Source organism: Neofelis nebulosa, chromosome 4 (genome assembly GCF_028018385.1).
Source record: "Neofelis nebulosa isolate mNeoNeb1 chromosome 4, mNeoNeb1.pri, whole genome shotgun sequence".
Taxonomy (NCBI): Eukaryota; Metazoa; Chordata; class Mammalia; order Carnivora; family Felidae; genus Neofelis; species Neofelis nebulosa.
Window position 1 is genome coordinate 88317023 of NC_080785.1, and position 19234 is coordinate 88336256.

The following is a 19234-nucleotide window of genomic DNA, read 5'->3' on the forward strand; positions in this document are numbered from 1 at the left end:
GCTCCCAATGACTACCATGTATTGCTCTCAAGGCGTCAAGAGTGACACAGCTCTGCAAAGTCACAGGGAAAGAAGAGGAGTGGTTCCTGAAGCAAAGTACCAGGTGCAGAGGAAAACTACCAATGTTTCATGCAATAGCTCATCAGTTTCATTTATCTAACTAAACATCAATCCAAATATTCAATAAACATCTGATAAATGTCTGCTGTGAGTTAGGTCACACACCATTCTTTAGAGCAGAGCACAAGATGGACCCATTCGTTGCCACCAGTTGTCTCCCTGACCATAGATAATAAAGGAGCATAGGAAAGGGTACTTTTCTTTACACAATAAAACTATTTTGTCTCTAAAAAGTCTCCCCAAATTGTGTTTAAACATAGTTTTAAAAATATTGTGGTACTTGGGGGGTTTTGGTTTTGTTTTTTAATGTTTATTTTATTTTATTAAAAAAATGTTTTTTAATGTTTATTTTTGAGAGACAGCATGAATGGGAGAGGGCAGAGAGAGAGAGGGAGACTCAGAATCGGAAGCAGGCTCCAGGCTCTAAGCTGTCAGCACAGAGCCCAACTCGGGGCTTGAACCCATACCCCGTGAGATCATGACCTGAGCCAAAATCGGACGCTCAGCTTACTGAGCCACCCAGGCGCCCTTATGTTTATTTTATTTTTGAGATAGAGAGAGAGACAGACACAGAGACAGAGTGTGAGGGGGGGAGGGGCAGAGAGAGAGTGAGACCCAGAAGCTGGAGCAGGCTCTGTGCTGACAGGAGAGAGCCCGGCGTGGGGCTTGAACTCACAAACTGTGAGATCATGACCTGAGCCAAGGTCAGACGCCTAACTGACTGAGCCACCACCCAGGTACCCCTAAAAAGTTGTTTTACAGCATAAACTTAAATTTTATATTATAACTGAGTAAATAGTAAATATAGAAGCAGACGTATTAAATTTGTTCAACTGATTCGACCAGAATTTTTTGTTAAATGAATGTAGATTGGTTTTCTTGTTCTTCTTCTTCTGAAAATACTATAAAGAATATGTTGCACTCAGGCTCTGAAAGAAAACTTTTAATTAATTTGAAAAATATTTTAACAATGGCAGCTGGTTGGACTAAGAATCCTTGTTATTAGGAGCGCCTGGGTGGCTCAGTCGGTTGAGCGACCGACTTCAGCTCAGATCATGATCTCATAGCTCATGAGTTCAAGCCCTGCGTTGGGCTATGTGCTGACAGCACAGAGCCTGGAGACTGCTTCAGATTCTGTATCTCCCTCTCTCTCTGCCCCTAACCCACATGCATTCTTTCTCTGTCTCTCTCAAAAGTAAACATTTAAAAAAAAAAAAAAAAAGAATCCTTGTTATTCAACAAATATTTATTAAGTGCCTGGGTATGATTTAACCTTACAAGTGATCAGAGAAATACAAATTAAAAATATAAAATATCATATTTGATGTCAAATTGGCTAAAGTTTTTTTTTAGATAATAGTCTTATGAAGATATCAAACATTATTTTACATTTGGCAATTCATACATTGGCAACCTTTGTAGAGCATAGATGGCCTTAAAAATAACTATATGCTCTGACCGTTTCACTTCTAAAAATTCATACCAAAACGTTGCATAGACTTATGGAAATATATGGCTATGAGAATTTTCCTCACAGGTTACTGATGATAGCAAAAAATGGTAGGTTATAGGGGCGCCTGGGTGGCTGGTTGAGCGTCCGACTTCGGCTCGGGTCATGATCTTGCGGTCCCTGAGTTCGAGCCCTGCGTCGGGCTCTGTGCTGACAGCTCGGAGCCTGAAGACTGTTTCGGATTCTGTGTCTCCCTCTCTCTCTGACCCTCCCCCATTCATGCTCTGTCTCTCTCTGTCTCAAAAATAAATAAACATTAAAAAAACTTTTTAAAAATGGTAGGTTATAAATATAACACAATATAATATAATATAATATATAGTTAAATAAAATAAGATATTTATGGAATATTAAATAAAATATATGTGTACTATCTAATCCACTTTAGTTTAAAAGAAGTATAGCTGTGCATAGAAAAAGACCAGAAAGCCTTACCCTTATTATTTCTGGGTGGCGAATTTTCAGATAATTTCAATTTTTGCTCATTTCTCATATTTTTGTGTTTAACATGTAAAAAGAAAAAAAAGCAAAGGTTTTTAAAAAGTGAAAAAATAAAATTCAAAGTGACAAGTATATTGTTAGAAAGTTGCAATGTATGGTGTAAGAGCTCACTGGAACAGCTTTATCCTGATTTAGGGCCAAGTGAGCAGAGATTTTTCGAGAAGAAACTGAACAGAGGCGTCCCCTCAGTCACATTAAAGATGAGGACACACAAGTGTATATGCAAGTGCTGGTATTTGTTAGGAAATCAGTCGCATTACTTACTGCACCTATAGTGTTTATCCAATCCCAAAAGCATTCAGAGTATTTCTAAAACATGTGTAATCGATTTTCACTTTTCTTTGCAGTTCTCCATTATCCATTTATGTATTTTTTCCAACAACTATGGTTAAAATACTTCCACAGTATTGTATAAATCCATCTTTCCTTTTTGGGGGGCAGCCACGACTGCATTAAAGTTTAGCCCTTAACAGACTTCACTTACGTTAACCCAGAGCTCCTTAAAGACAGGGATGCTGTTTTATTCATCATGCGTGTCCAGCATGCAGCAGGCACAGATAACACCAGCAAAAAGCAGGTAGGTGTGAGCTTCTATTCTCAAGTCTTTTGTTTTATTAGGACCTTTTTTCTTTGGCAGATATACTAACACATGACTTCATAGTGCAAAATTCTTGTAAAAAGAAAATAGATTTTAGTTTCCAAGCAGAGAACCTGGGAAATCTGTGAATCATCGATTTTCCTGCTTTGAAACCATTTTTGTGCCGCCCAGTCAATACAAGTAGGCCTGGGAGAGTGAAACTGTCCTCACACCCAGAGCTGGGGAGGCAGACAGAACCTCCCCACAGAATTTAACACATCCCTCGGAAGCAGTAACATCCAAGCTTTCCTCATTCTTTCTGAAGCCAGAGCAGCAGCTCTATCTGCTCATAGGAGATCTGTGCTTACTAATGAGCCCATTTCTTACTCTCAGTGAACCTGAAGGGGTTCGGTTTCAAATGGCACAATTTCCAGTGACTGAAACAGTGTCTGACACCTGGAGTTAAATCTCCGTTGAATTATAAAACAAACAAATGAAAGCGAAAGACAGATGAACAAAAGAAATTAACGTTGCTTCGCATAGCACTGTGAAATACTAACTTCACTGTGGATTGAGATGTACAAATTAAGGGCCAGTCGGGGAAAAGTATCTATTCTTTATACATTCATACCGAACTTAAATACCCACCGAGGACAGGCAGGCCATGCAGTTAATTGGTAGGTGTGCATGTGTGGACGTTACCGAGTGGAGGAGAAGCCAGCACACGCCATTTCAAGGGGATGAGGCTGACTCAGTTCCAGCCCTTTGTTGCCATATGGCGATGTAGGCCCAATTTCGTTAGTTTTTCCAGTTTTTTAAGAGAAGCTTGGAGTCTAGATTTCTTTATGAAAACTCCAGAATTTAAAATGTTGGCTCAAAATTTAAAAGTAGATAAACTAGGGGCGCCTGGGTGGCGCAGTCGGTTAAGCGTCCGACTTCAGCCAGGTCACGATCTCGCGGTCTGTGAGTTCGAGCCCCGCGTCAGGCTCTGGGCTGATGGCTCGGAGCCTGGAGCTTGTTTCCGATTCTGTGTCTCCCTCTCTCTCTGCCCCTCCCCCGTTCATGCTCTGTCTCTCTCTGTCCCCCCCCCAAAAAAAAAAACAAAAAAAAAAACAAAAAAAAAAAAGTAGATAAACTGTATCTGTGAGTTCTGCATGTATATCTGGCTAGAGTAGAGGCACATTGATTGGGAACCTCTCATTTTGACTTTACTGTGTCTGAGAATATTTATCCTTAGGGACATGTGCATGTGTGTTCATGTGTTTGTGTACGAACTGTATGTTGTCGCCATTACCTTGTGGAAACTGAGAAGAAGCAGGTAAGTCACACTGTGGGGAGGGTTTTTAAGGACTTGGTTAGCTGGTGGAAAATAGCGGAGGATGTATCTTTAGAGGGGAGAGCAATCAATAGGATGCGTACACCCATATCGAAAGTAGACACCTACCCTCCCAGAGAGACTGGAAGATACACGTGCTACTACCCTTAATGATTATGTATCAAAGGATGGCTCCCAGGTCCTTGAGGGAGGCGTTCCTGGGTTGTAACACTGGCAAGAAGCTTTTAAAGAAGTTTCTATCTATCTCAAGGAGAGCAAAGAAAGAATGACCAGTTTCAAGTTTTCTAAAAGAAATGCTCTAAGAAAAGGGAGGTCAGGGACCTAGAGTCAGGAAGAAGCCGGTCTGAAGTCGAGGGAAGCTGGAGAGAATGGTAAGTCTGTCTCTTGTTGATGTTTAGCAAGCTACACACCAGTAGGTCAGAAATAAATGTAAATTCTAGATGTTTCAACTCTAGCTCAGAGCCCTCCCCTCCTTGCCCCCACATCTTCCCTACTGCCTAGTGTACCAGGGCACTAAGTTCTATCCATTTAAGTGGTGACTTAGTTCTATCCATTTAAGCACTTGGAGGAGAAGCCCACTGTATGCCTAAATGCCCTCCAGGGGACTCTGCCTGCCTATGTAGGTACCAACAGGTGCTTACAACTGCCCCAGTACCCTGTGCTTTCACCAGCTGGGCCACCTTGGGACCCTAGCCTCTGCATTCCTAAATGGGCACAATAAATACCAAATACACAGCATTTGTAGTGAATCTGGTCTATGTGAGGCACTCAATATGGTGCCCGGCATATAGTAACAACTCAATAAACAGTAACTATCAAGGTTTCAGCCAGTTCTCATCTGTGCAATTGTATTATTTCTGTAGAAGGAGGAACATACATTAACAAAATACCTAGAGAGGTGAAAGAAAGAAGTTAAAAGAATAATGACTTAAATCTGCCAAAATCAAGAAGAAACTACCAGTGAGGCAGTAACTATTCGCAAAGTGCCATGACCTACCCTCCTCAACTCCACCGATTTTCTACCCAATTTTCCTTTACCTTGTTCCCTCAAACTAAAGTATTTCCCTATGTACATCTCAAATCTCCATGTTATTTAGCCCAAGGATACAATGCAGTTTTAGAAATTACAACCTTTGTTGTATTTCCTTTCTTACATTTAGAACTTGCAGCGTTTGACCCAATACCCATTTATTTTTTGAAAGCCCGTGTGGGAGCTAATTGACTTTCCAGGAAGTTCTTTGCCAATCCTCCCCTAAAAAGGTTTCTCCTGTGTTTGTATCTGGTAGCAATTCTACAGTTTTCAACATTTGGAACTCTGGTATTATAATTGTGCTTGAAGTATCTACACAGAAATGGTCTGTTTCATCATCCCCTGAGCTCGGCCTGTGTGTGGATGTGACATTCCAGTGGAAGGAAGCCAAGAGCCTATAGTAGCGATCCTGGGGAAAATTTAAGCAGCTGTGGCTGTGTAATTCAAAACCTCTGAAAAGTGTGCTGCAGTCCGTGCACAGCATTAGTATAACATGAGGGCTGGATGTAGCCCGTCCTCCGGAGGACTTCCTTGCCCGCTGCAGGAAAGAGAAGATTGAAAGACAAACCTGGGTGCAGCCGGAAAGGTCCAAATAGATGAGCTTGTGGCATCCATCCCCTAAATTCAGGTACCGTAATCCTTTGTCTGTGAACTTTTTGCAGTAAGCCAAGCTGAGATTCTGTAAGTTGTGGAAGTGCCTGAAAAGACAGGACGAGAAAAGAGAGGAAGGAAGGGGATTAAACTTGAGTCGTTTTCCACATCTTTCTTAAGCCACTATGACAAAGAGAAGTAAAACTCTAAATTAATCTTTTCTCCTTGCAGATATTCAACAGTTGGACTTCATTGTTAATTCTCTTCCTGTTATGTAAAGGAGATTGTAGTAGTATGTCAGATAATGCATAATTACATTTTAGATGAAAATAAAGATTTGCCTCGGTTTTTAAGAAAGCTAGTTGGGATAAAGCTTTGGGGTGGGGGAGATTTGTGCATTCATATTGTATGGACGTTAGTTTGTGTTCAAAACCAAAGTTACAGAGTTTGCATTATTGTTGCATTTAGGTTTTATCTTTGGAGCACCAAAACAATGTGCAAAATGTCTAGAAGGACAAACCCTTTGTAAACATTTAAATGGTGATTAACTGTTACATGACAGTGAGGACTGGGGGCAGAAAGGAGGCAAAGTTAAACATAAGAGGCTCTTAAAATGGACATGATTAGCAAACGATTTGAAATAGACATTTGAATATGCATGATTTCATAAGTAACAGTTTCATATTTATAGTTAAAGAAAGACTAATTGATAGAGCTTAAAAATGGGTTAAAAAGAACAGTCTGCAAATGAGTTGGGCAACACATGAGGGGAATAAACACTACATCAGAGGCTATCTGTCTCACTGGAGTTCAAACAGATTAAATGTGGCATTACCACCATGACCAAAATGATCGCTTCCAGAAAAAAAAAAAAAAAAAAAAAAAAAGGGTAATTAAGATGAGCCTGTACTACCCGGCAAGGGCTTACAGTTTGAGGACCTTCTGTGGACAATTTTCCAAGCCTTCCTAAGCCTGGCATTTTTTAAAAGTGCAAGAACTCCCACTGTTGCCGAGTCTTGTAATGGAATTAACAACATGCTCTTGGTTTGTGATCCGCACCAGTTTAACACCAAGTTGGAAAACAAGAACAAAAAAGTGGAAGAAGATGCCTCTCCGTCCCTCAAAAGCCCACAAATGACAAGTGAAATTTACCTTCACATAAAATTGGGAAAGAAGATATGTGAGCATTGACAATCAGATTGATTACTAAAGTTTGAAAAACTCATCTATATGATATAAGGATTCCCATTGCATAGTGATTTATTTGATGCAGAACACACATTCCCCTCTGGCAATGGCTGTGTCCATGAGATTCAACAGAACAAAGAGGGACGCCATCTGGATTCCCCAGTGGCTGTGGGCAGGGCCATGGAGCAGAAAGCAGTACTAACATCCCAAGGACACGTCCCCTCTCCTGGGGCCCTTGAGTTAACGAAAATGTATGCCAAAGTTTTGAAAATGCTTGATCTTCCTCTCCCTGGAAGGGTACCCTTGTGATTCAAGAACAGCTTTCTTGGGGTGTGTGGAGGGTGCAGGGAGGATTGTCATTTCTAACAACACTTAAGCTCTCTAATTTGGAGGAGGGAGCCTGAGGCACACAGCACAACACAATGGAAAACACACAAAGTTTTGGAATCGGACCAAACTGGTTTCAAATTTCAGCTCTGACACTTATTGCAACTTCCCTAACCTCTCAGAGATTGTTTCTGCATCTGTTAAGTGGAGATTATAATATGATGTCTTTTCTTTCTAAACCCTGACCAACTGTGTCCAGCTTTCCTGAACCTCAGTTTTCTCATCTGTAACATGGATGTAATTCTATCTGCTATTTCCTCTTAGAAGTATGACAATTCTATGAGAACATAGATGTAAGAGTATATATTAAGGATGACTTTTGATGGTTAAAATCAGGAGGTAGAAGCTTTAAAATATATGGGGTGCCTGGGTGGCTCAGTCGATTAAGCGTCTGACTCTTGATCTCAGCTCATGGTTCATGAGTTCGAGCCCTGTGTCAGGCTCTGTGCTGACAGTGTGGAGTCTGCTTGGAATTCTGTCTCCTCTCTCTGCCCCTACCCTACTTGTGCTCTCTCTCTCTCTATCTCAAAATAAATAAATAAACTTAAAAAATAAAATAAATTTCAAAAATAAAAATATGTATTATTGTTATTACTAATTCAAATGATAACATATTAATTGTTCTTATGAAGTTTGTTGGGTCTTCTTTCATGTAATGGAATGGGTACTCATCTGACAAGGTGGTGCACACAACTGATTCCAAGGGTTTGGGGGAATTTCCTATGACATCTACACCCTCAGTTTGGTCAAGGTTTAAAGCCCTATTTAATCCGTTTGAACTCCAGTGAGATTGATAGCCTTTGACGTAGTTTTTATTCCCTTCATGTGTTGCACATTTTCAGACTGTTCTTAACCCACTTTTAACCCCTATGTCAATTAATCTGTCTTTAATTATAATAATGTAACTGTTACTGACAAAATCATGCATATTCAAATATATTCAAATCTAGTCCAAAGCTGTTGTTTGATTTTTTTAACTCCTTGTGATCAGTTAACAAATACTGTAAGTAGGAATTGACTGAGGAGTTCTTAACTTTTTTGTGTGTAACAGATACTTCTGGGTCTATAGACCCTTTATCAGCATAATGTTTTTAATACATAGAATAAAATACTTAAAATTACAAAAGCAGCTAATTATATTGAAAGATATTATTATCAAAAATTTTTAAGGATCAAATGAGTAGAATAATAATATGTGTGCTTCTTTATTTTTAACATGTTTATATTATATATATATATTTGTTATGTAACATATGATATCATATGTTAATATTAAATAACAAATCTAGTGGCAGGGCTAATAACTACCCATGGTTTTGAGTGGGCGATGAATGTCAGTGATACTTTGAGATAACTATGACAACTATAGTAAGAAAATAGTTCAGATTTTTATGGGTAAAAGAGTCCCAGGAACTGCTAGTGCTATTCTGATTTTTCACTTACATTTCAGTTAGAGCTTAGCAAAGACAGGGATGATTTTTCCCCCATCAAAACTTATGGAACCTCTGAATTCCATCCTTGTTCCTTGGGGGATCCACTGACCCCATGTTAAGAACCTCAGATTTGGCAAAAGAAGTTGTTCATTGGACTAAATGACTCCCAGACTGAAAGTCTCTAGGTGGCTGTCCTCAAAGTGGAACCTCATGGGAACCATCAGTTTGAAAACCTAGCATAGGAGGAATCTTGAGTGGCCCTGTGGCCTTTCCAGGGATTTACAGTGCTGCAGACTCAGAGCTTCTGGGAATGGGAAAACAATCAGTTGACAGTGAAATCACTTGGCAAATTTTATGCAATACTGCAACTTTTTATTCTGAATTTTGGCAAAGAAATACATCCCTTACGTGAGTAAGATCTGGCTCATCATGTTCTCAACCCAGAGACAACTTGGTATTTCTAATTCCACTTTGAAGCTGTGTTTGCAGCCTGTGTTTATCTTTTCCTAATTATTTGATAACTAACTGTTTCTAATGGGGGGAGAGGTTCTCTTTGTGATTTATTTTTCTACTGCTACTATAATCTTTAAGAAATAACAATTCTTGGGGTGCGTGGGTGGCTCAGTCAGCTAAGTGGCCGACTCTTGATTTCAGCTCAGGTCATGATCTCACGGTTCGTGGGTTTGAGCCCCACATCTGGTTCTGTGCTCACAGCGTGGAGCCTGCTTCGGATCCTCTGTCTCCTTCTCTCTCTCTCAAAAATAAATAAAACATTTAAAATATTTTAAAAAATTTTTAAAAATCACAATTCTTACAGAAACTACAGAGATCACATTTTTTCTGTTGGCTTTTTTCCATTAAAGAATCGAGGTCTTCTTTATTAGATCACCAATACCTGAGGGCATTACTGTTGGAAGGAATGTAGAATTCTGTATTTCAACAATGATTTCTCTGAAAAAATCACCAAGACAAGGCCTAGTTTGTAAAGGAGATTTGCAGGTAGTCTCTTTTGATTTAGTGCTGGGCTCTTTAGTTTCACAGAGGCAGTTTTGCATAATAGGATCCCTGCAGAAATCCAAATGCAGTGTTTTGACCTTATTCATAGACTAGATCTTGAGGATGTACAGTCAAGGAAACAGCTTACTCTTTCTGCCCCACTCTGATGGGTAAGACCATATAACCTGAGAGCACCTATGTGTAAAGAAATTTCCAAGCCATTTGAAGGGACTATGTGAAAAATAATTAAACACCATGCCACTACAGCACATGACACTCCATTAAAGAGCAAAGATCATAATAGCTTTACTCACTACTATATGCCCAGAATGTCCTGCACACAGTAGTTGATCAATGCATGGTAAAAAAAAAAAACAACAGTGAATGAATGTTGCTGTTAGGATTCAGGGAAAGGAGAGATCATTGTGGAATTGTAGTAGATGGTATGACTCGAGGTATAAAGGCTATGGCTTAGCAGAGAGAAGGAGAAAGAAATTCCATCTATAGAGGAAGAGAAGCTTGCAGCAATCCAGATGACCAGAGTTAAGGGCTTCCCTTGGAAAACCAGGGCAGATAGGTTTCATCACATAATGTTAAGGACCTATACAGGAGAAGTTTGATCAATGTTAAAGGACAGTAAGGGAAGAGTCTAGACCTTCAGCATGTCAAAGACATGATAAGACTATCATTTCAGGATGATGCCTCTTACAGCGTAAGAAAAAAACAGATTGAAGGGAAGAGAGACCAAGGGTGAACCGTAGGGATGCAAGGCCAGATGAGGCGCTGAGAGTGCCACCTAGGTGGTGGCAATAGGAGTAAATGGAAAGGGTTCGATTCAGGAAATATTTAGAAGCAAAAATGTCCTGGAATGGGCATGAGCTATGAGCAGCCCTCATTTTCAACTTCAGAAAATGGAGCAGGTCCCCAAAGAAGTGAGGAAAAATATTCAAATAAAAAGCTGGCAAATCAATGTTGTCAAGAAGGGCAAACAAATTATATTTTTCTTCTGGCAAATGATTTCTTTGGAAAGAAATACTAAAGGCAACTGGGGAGAGAATGACAACAGCACACAACATTTCTCTGGTTATTTATAGTTTAAAGAACACTTTTGCATTCCCAAACATATTTGAAACAATGGAAAACAGAACAAAAATAGGGAATCATAATGAAATGTATTTTTATCATAGATAAGAAAGTGTACATTTTTTTCATATGACAAAAATCATCAATATCAAGTATATTTTTCGTGATTGTTCTCCCAGTCACAAGAACTACAGTTAAAATCAAAACAAAATTCTCATTTTGGGTCCTACCTATTTTTTTTATCTGTTGCCCACTAAAGGCATAGCTTCATTTGCAAAATAAGTGTTCCTAAAAAACTATGCACGGTTGTAGTATTATCTTAATTTTCCTAAGAGAAAAAATTATCTCAAAGTATGATATCCCAAATCATCTACTTCATAAATTCTGTTTTTCACATAGGGATTTAATGGATTTTGTAATATATTCTCTCTTTTTCTGTACACACACACACACACACAAGCATACATGTTCTCTCTCTCTCTCTCTCTCTATATATATATATATATACACACACACCACACACAAGCATATATGTTATCTCTCTCTGTATATATATATATATATACATATATACACACACACACTCATACATGTACATATATACATATGCATATACATCTCCCTATGGAATTCCTAAAGAAAAGTACTGAGTGATATTCTATATTGCAGGACTAGAGCACCTTTTAGAATTCCTGAAAGGGTCAGGACCCTCCACAGTAGCATCACTGGAGCTGGCTTGCACCAGCCCATGAGAGCCAACTATTAGCATTTCTTTCCAACTCCACATTCAGTGACATCATGTTGGTAGCTTAAAATTGATCATGGTGGTAGTATTTACATCACAGAAATCAGTAAATCTTATAAATCAGAACATCCCCTTAACCCCTACCCAAACTAGTTATTAAACATTTATTGGAACCCAGCTATCCTTGGAACACACTTTGAGAACTACTGATATGGAGAATGCAGTATGCTGAGGAAATGTATACAGAGATAAAAATGATGAAAGAGAAGATGACAGCTTTGAAGGACAGGAATAAAAATTCTATCTGAGAATAAAACAGGATTCTTAAGACAAAACCTGAACAAATGGAATAGAAGCATTAAAAAGGAAAATGCCGGGGCGCCTGGGTGGCTCAGTCAGTTAGGCGGCCGACTTCGGCTCAGGTCATGATCTTGCGGTCCGTGAGTTCTAGCCCCGCGTCGGGCTCTGTGCTGACAGTTCAGAGCCTGGAGCCTGCTTCATATTCTGTGTCTCCCTCTCTCTGACCCTCCCCTGTTCATGCTCTGTCTCTTCCTGTCTCAAAAATAAGTAAACATTAAAAAAAAATTAAAAAAAAAAAAAAAGGAAAATGCCTTCCTTGCCTGAGAAAAGATCTAAGTTTTAATATTCAAAAGGTTTACTATGTTCCAGAAAAAGTTAATTGAAAGAATTAACCTCGGATAATGTTTTTAATTTCTCAGTAAAAAGGAAATTCTTGCAAGCATATTGGCAGAAAAATAGGTTTCCAACAAAGGAACAAAAAAAAAAAAAATCAAGCTAGCTTTACACTTCTCTTTAACCTGAAATACCAAAGATTATGTGGCAATATTTGTAGGTTTTTAAGAATAAAGTAAGGGACATAATTCAAGAGCTATACACCAAGAGAGGTTGTTGTTCACCCTTCAAGACAAAAGAAAGTCATTTTCAGAAAGCAATGGCTAAAAATCTAACACTTGTTTATCTTTCTCAATAAAGAGGTTTTTAAATTTTTTTTTTCAATGTTTTTTATTTATTTTTGGGACAGAGAGACACAGAGCATGAACGGGGGGAGGGGCAGAGAGAGAGGGAGACACAGAATTGGAAACAGGCTCCAGGCTCCGAGCTGTCAGCACAGAGCCCGATGCGGGGCTCGAACTCACAGACGCGAGATCGTGACCTGGCTGAAGTCGGCCGCTTAACCGACTGCGCCACCCAGGCGCCCCAATAAAGAGGTTTTAAGACTATATGTCCAGTCATCATGAGATGAATCAAAGTCAGAAATAAAGATTAAGGAAATTGTGGAACAAATGGACCATCAGTGAATGACAAACTTAGAGGTAGGACTCCATAATCATAAATATCATCACAATATTGAGCACAAACATGAAAAATCAATATTAAAAGTAAGTTAGATGATTACCAAAAATCACAAATAATATGTGTTTATGGACAAGGGGGTGGAAGTAGAGAAGCATCAAGTTCAAGGGAGAATGAAAGAGTATTAGATCTCTAACCAACGTCATTGTTTCGTCACAACTTTGATAACTGAAAAAATGCATATTAAAAACATGTTTTTTTAAAAAAAACATACACATAGCCACTAGTTAGAATACAGAACAGAATGTGCACATACCTCTGAAATACATTAAGATTATAAAAGTAAACAATATAGTTTATATAGCAAAAGGCAGAAACAATGAATACAGTATAGTAACATAAAAAATCAAAAACAAAGCAAGATCATAAAAATAAAACCATACACTCAATTTTGAAAGGAAATATTACTTGTAAACTATCCTCTTAAAAAGGCAGAATGAAAAATTTTTAAATAGAAGTTAGCTATGTGCTTCATATAAAAGGAAAACCTAAAATACACCAACATAAAGATTAAAAATACAGGGATACATAAAGTTATTCCAAAAAACCATAAGCAAAAGAAAATAAAGATGACTATATTAATAGCAGATAAAAAAGAATCTGAGGCAAAGAAACATCAACCAGAATAAAGAATGTAATTTTATGTGAATAAATGCTATAATCTATATTGAAACCTGCTACTTATTAATCTTTATATATAAAATAAAAATATCAAAATAAAGAAGCTTGATTCTAAAAGACAACCAATGTATCACTATTATACTATGAAATATCAAGAATTCATACATATATACACACACGTAGAAATTTTGTTCTCTAAAAAAAACTCTCTTGTTTTAAGCATTCATGGATGATTTACTAAAATTATCCAATAATTATATAATTAATTTACTAAAATTAATTATATAAACTGGTCCACCAAGAAATCTCAATAAATTCCAAAAGGTAGAAATAATTCAGCCCACATTTCTTGACCACAGTGTACAAAATTAGAAATTAAAACCAGAAGCCTAATCAAAGAAACTTCAACTACTTGGAACCAAAAATTCTCTTCTAAATAATTATTGGGTCAAAGATGAAAATAAACGTGCAACAGTTTACAAAATGAGAACAATACTTATTAAATCTTACAAGCTTTGCCTATATTCTTATTCAGAGGTAATTTCATATTAAATCTTACAAATGAAAGAAATCAATTAAATCTTACAAATGAAAACATTAAAAGGACACTTGTACCTTGTACCCAAGTCCAAAAATGACCATTTGGAAAATATAATGAGAAATTAAAATTAAAATTTAATTAAAACCAAGAGTCAGAAGCTTAACCAAATGAGCCACCCAGGCACCCCTTAACAACTCTGAAAGTGTAAAAAATATTCTTAGCTCATGGACTACATTAAGTCAGGCTTTGGACCACACAAGTCATAGTTTGCTGAACCCTATTACATTGTTGCCTCATTTATCTACCAAAGTAAATTCTAGATTGATTATAGATTTAAGTAAAAACAAATCATACAAGAAAAAAATAATAAATGACATCAAACACCTGGAAGGAAGAAAACCTTTATTTAAAAGTTTAAAAGTATCAGAAGAAATTTCAAAGGAAAAATTTGATAGATTTGACTAAACAGACTTGACTAAAATGTGGAAACTCAATTAATGGGATAAACAGAAAATATGTTACCACTTTTTTTAGGCTTACACATTTCTAGAAAATGATCAGAGACAGAAGATAAGGAATATAACCACCTAGAATTTTCTCTAGCTTTTTCAAATGCTTTGCTGTTATTTTTCAAAGAATCTCAAAAAGTTATATTCTCAAAAATAATTTATTCTTTCGCAATAGTTTGAAAAAAATGTTTTGAATCTCTCCCAATATGATTATCTTCTCTTCCTGATTAGTATTTCCTTGGTGAAAATAAATAATTGAATGACATAAAATTTGAATATCCTGTCAACTTTTGGTGATGTCTTGTAGTCTTCTGTCCCTTCTCCTCCAACGAAGCACTAGCTGAGGAGATGCAACATTTGTATTCAGCCCATAGATCAAAACACAACTTGTATCAGATTTCCTGGAGGTGGTGGAAGTCCCAACAGGTAACCAGAGCATGGCAACAGGGAATATGGGATCACAGAGTTCAAGGTCAAAGAAAGGAGGGCACTGGTGTTCTGTTGTCAAGAAGTCCAGACATGGGACTGGAATTTAGAAGCCAGGCTCCATTGCCCAGGAAGGAGGACCAGAAAGAGACTGGCAGAGCCTAACTCAAGCTACTGGGCACATTGCTATAAGAGTGACACAGAAATGTTGGCCAAGCAGAGGACCAGTTATTTAATCTGGGCCCGCCCAGGAGGGAGAGAATAAGCACCAGGTTGGGGACTTGAAAGCAGCAGTCCTGTTACTAGATTAGTGGTGCCATGATGGTGGGGTGCTAGATGGTTAGATGGTGGGGAGTGCTGGAACAAGCCAGAACCTGGAGGAGCATCACTATTTTCAGTTAACACCTATAACACAAACATTACCTCGGCAGCAGTCTCATGGTCCTGTTGGTGATAATTGTGTTAGATAGATTGAGGTACAGGACTCCAGGACAGCCTTCAGAGATGTATCTCATTGATTCATCCTGCATAAAAACAGAGGGAAGAATCTTATTAAAGTCTAACAGGGGATGCCTGAATGACTCAGTCTGTGAAGCATCCAACTTTGGCTCAGGTCATGATCTCACAGTTCATGGGTTTGAGCCCCGCATGGGGCTCTGTGCTGACAGCTTGGAGCCTGGAGCATGCTTCAGATTCTGTGTCTCCCTCTCTCTCTGCCCCTTCCCCACTAGTGCTCTGTTTGTCTCTCAATCTCTCTCTCTCTCTCTCTCTCTCTCTCTCTCAAAAATAAATAAACATTTTTAAAAATTTTTTTAAAAAGTCTAACAGGCTCTGTTATTTCCCCATGATCTCTCTACTATCTATCTCCCTGCTCCAAAAATACCATGCAAGGCTTGGTCTCTTCAATTCTTTGATATTGGTTGTAAGTCAAATTAAATAGAAGGTGATGGTTTTGTTTGAAGCTTCATTACTCTCTCCCCTTCCCTTTCTTTGGAAATCAAGTCCCATTTGATCACAGTGACACTTCGTTAAAATTTGAACCCTTGCAAGTTCAACTCTGACGGGAAATTTGAGCTTAAGTGTCAGAGTGTCAAACGCTCCTGACTCTTCAGATGCATGAAAGTAATTAAATCCTGATCTATTTTTAAGCTCACTAAAATCATTCTGAAAGACAGGAATAGTAAATGTTCTCAACTGGACTTCATTAAAAGTGACTCCATATTTACACATATAGATTTAAAGAAATGTGTGTGTGTGTGTGTGTGTGTGTGTGTATGTATAATTAAGTTTTTGTGGTTCTATTACTGAATTATTAAAACAGCTGAACAGATCCTCACCAAATTTATGGTAAGTTTGAGATGGCCTGAAGTAAAATATAGGCTACATACATGTTGAACGTGAAGTTCAGTGTTGAGGGTATTGTGGGCAACACTCTCAAAGATTCAAGAAACCCTCCCCCAGAGAGCTGAAACTGGGGTACCAGGGTACAATTCCACTATGACATGAATGAGACAGCAAAACAAATAGTGATTTCAAGCCTGAGCCCTATCTTGGCATTTACAAGACCAGATCACTTGCAAGCTTTCATTGCAATGAACTCCTTCCCATATGGGTAACTACTTATAAAATGCTTTAGTATGAGTAAGTAGCAGCATGGTTTTTATTTATTTAATTATGGTTGATGCGTCTCCCAAGGGACACCGACAAGGTCAGCTCATTCTAAATATTTGTGGCACATCCGTCCTGGAAATAGGCCATTGGAATAGGCCATTGCAGGAAGAGGTAAATCGTCACTTGACTAGGGGATATCGTTTGGGAAAGAATTCTGCATGTTCAGTATGGCCACCTCCAATACCACTAAGGATGGCAAAGGCTTATTTTCAGTGGGATCATCAGTGTTTAACATTGTATTCCTAGCTATTTCCCAGAGTCAAGGATATTAAAATAACAAAATCATGCAGTTGTAAAAGCTGTAGTTCTGCTGTAGGGAAAGGTACAAGTACATGGCATGAGTACAAGGGCACTGTATTCTTGCCACTGCATTCAAGCTGCCAGTGATTTTTCTAGACACTCCAAACTAAAATGTATGATTTAGATATACATGGATTGGTTTAAAAACAAAAGTATGCCGTACAAGTTTCCCAGAGGTATGGAGAGAATAACCATAACGAGCGGCATTGTACTTTAATATAAACAAAATCTATCTTCAAAAATGTTCATGGTACCAATCAAATATCAAAGTGATTGTACACCTGTTGAAAGTCTCTGGCAAAAATGCAAATGAGTTGGGCAAGGAGAGGATAGAAAGCTGGTTTCTACACCCAACCTTAGAGAGGTAGCCACAGAGAAGATGAAAATGTGGGGCCAGGAAGAGCAAGATAAAGTATGTCTTCTGCACCATAGAGGAATTTGATTTTTCCTTTAAGATATGGAGGCAAACCATTTACTGGATTTTCCTGTCTGGCAGAGCTTGGATATCCAAAAAATTTCAGATGAATCCTATTCTCAGTGTTTAAAAGAACTCAAGTTTCAATCCCCAAACACTTGAGCACATAAACTCAAAAACTGTTTGAGTATCCTTATTGCAAAATGGTTTCTGAGTTTGTTCACAATGCACTCAAATCTTTCTGAGTGTAATATATTCATAAGTCAAGTTTCTTAGAAATAAAGTTTTCTGAAAGGATGTTACATGGCTCCTTAAATGTAAACCTGTCTCCCCAGTCTATGTCTCAAAGCAAAAAACAATAGTAAAATGTAGCTGGATAAAATTATCAGCCCTGTATAGTATTAGACTCCAAAACTGAGAAAGACTTTGATGTTCACAAATTCAATCCAGATGGCATTGTTTTGACTTTCCTATTACAAAGCCATATTTCAAGACTGTGATCTGTTATTCAAGTGCAGAACTGAAGCTCCCTGAGGACAGGAACTGAAACTTGATTCATTTTAAATTCCCTCTAACACCTGTATTTTATAGCATATAAACTCCCTGTATATCTTTATATATAAAAATAAATACATCTTTAATGTAGTAGGTACTAAAAATATCCACCGAATGAAACAGAAATTTGAAAGAAAGGACAATAATGATGATGCTGGGAGGTAGCAAGGAGGAGTCAAGGGTGTGGATGTCACTCTGGAGTTGCTGCTTAATGAGGCATGACACAGTCAGACCTTTCTGTTTTCACCCTGCTTCTCCCACTGTTCTTTCTGGAGATTCTTTGCTATTTCTTCTCTGTCTACTTCTAAAAGTCAGCAACGCCCCAAGTTTTACTCCTAAATCATCTTCTCATGCCTTCTTTCTCTCTCTAGGCTGACCATATTCACTTTTGTGATGTTAACTAAGCATACGAACATGCCAACCCAAGATGGAATCTCAAGTTCTGTGCCATGTTGTCCATTACCTGCTAGGTGACTCCACACAACTCCATTCATTAAACAAATGTATAGAGTGTTTACCATGCCAAGATCTGTGCTATGTGCTATGACTACCACAAAAAATAAGACACATCTCCTGTGCTTTGGGCCCCTTAGGCTACTGAAGGAGGCAGAAACACTGTGATTAGGGCTACTTATTAGAGTAGCAGAGGAGTAGAGGAGTAGAGTTGCAGAGGAGCTGCAACGAACCCAGCCCTGGGAGTCAGTGATGTCTTGATAAAGCAAGCAGTACTGAAAGTAGGCCTTCAAGCCTGACAAAGAGGATAACAACACCTGAGGACAAAGCAAAAGGGCATTCCATGCCAAGAGCACAGGCTGAGCAAAAGTGAAACAGCAAAGAGCAGCTTGGCTCATGCAGCAAAGAAAGCATAGCAGTGCATGGTTGCTGCAGCTTAATGTGAATGCGGGGATTGGAGTAAGATGAGGCTGGAAAAGGAGGCAAAGCCAAGAGTACAGAGGGTGTTTGAGGTAGAGTAATGTTAAAGAGCTTTGACTTTATCAACAGTGTAGGTGACGAATGTGTGTATAAATTATGGAAAATGGGAGTGAAATAATCAGATCTTCCTTTTAGAAAGTGTATGTGCTCACAGGGTGGAAGACAGATTGCATGTGAAAGAAAAGCTTGGAAAGAAGGCCAGGAAGGAGCCGCCCTGGGTTACATGTTCATTTCTGTCTTCTTTGGCACACACCTGATAGCCGTGAAGACCACTAAAATGAGCCTATTGTCTCTACTGGGACCCAGTTTTTTCTGTCTCAGACACACATGGCCTTAAATATAAATATAGTTCATTTTTATGTAATTGTTGAATAGTTTCCACTTTCCAGAGA

General features: G+C 38.4%; 2 protein-coding genes across 3 annotated transcripts in view; one reads left to right on the top strand and one right to left on the bottom strand.

The window, feature by feature from the left end:
* FBXL13 (F-box and leucine rich repeat protein 13) overlaps positions 1–19234 on the bottom strand; it is a 214883-nt gene that overhangs the window by 77534 nt on the left and 118115 nt on the right. For both annotated transcript variants that reach the window (XM_058725326.1, XM_058725325.1), the window contains 2 exons: positions 15392–15492; positions 5643–5772 (listed from right to left, as the gene is read on the bottom strand). In XM_058725326.1, coding sequence (XP_058581309.1) covers positions 5643–5772; positions 15392–15492 — 231 coding nt within the window. The remainder of the gene's footprint in view (positions 1–5642; positions 5773–15391; positions 15493–19234) is intronic.
* LRRC17 (leucine rich repeat containing 17) overlaps positions 4593–19234 on the top strand; it is a 33016-nt gene continuing 18374 nt past the window's right edge. Inside the window, exon 1 of the mRNA XM_058725332.1 lies at positions 4593–5702. The gene's annotated coding sequence lies outside the window, so the exon portion shown is untranslated. The remainder of the gene's footprint in view (positions 5703–19234) is intronic.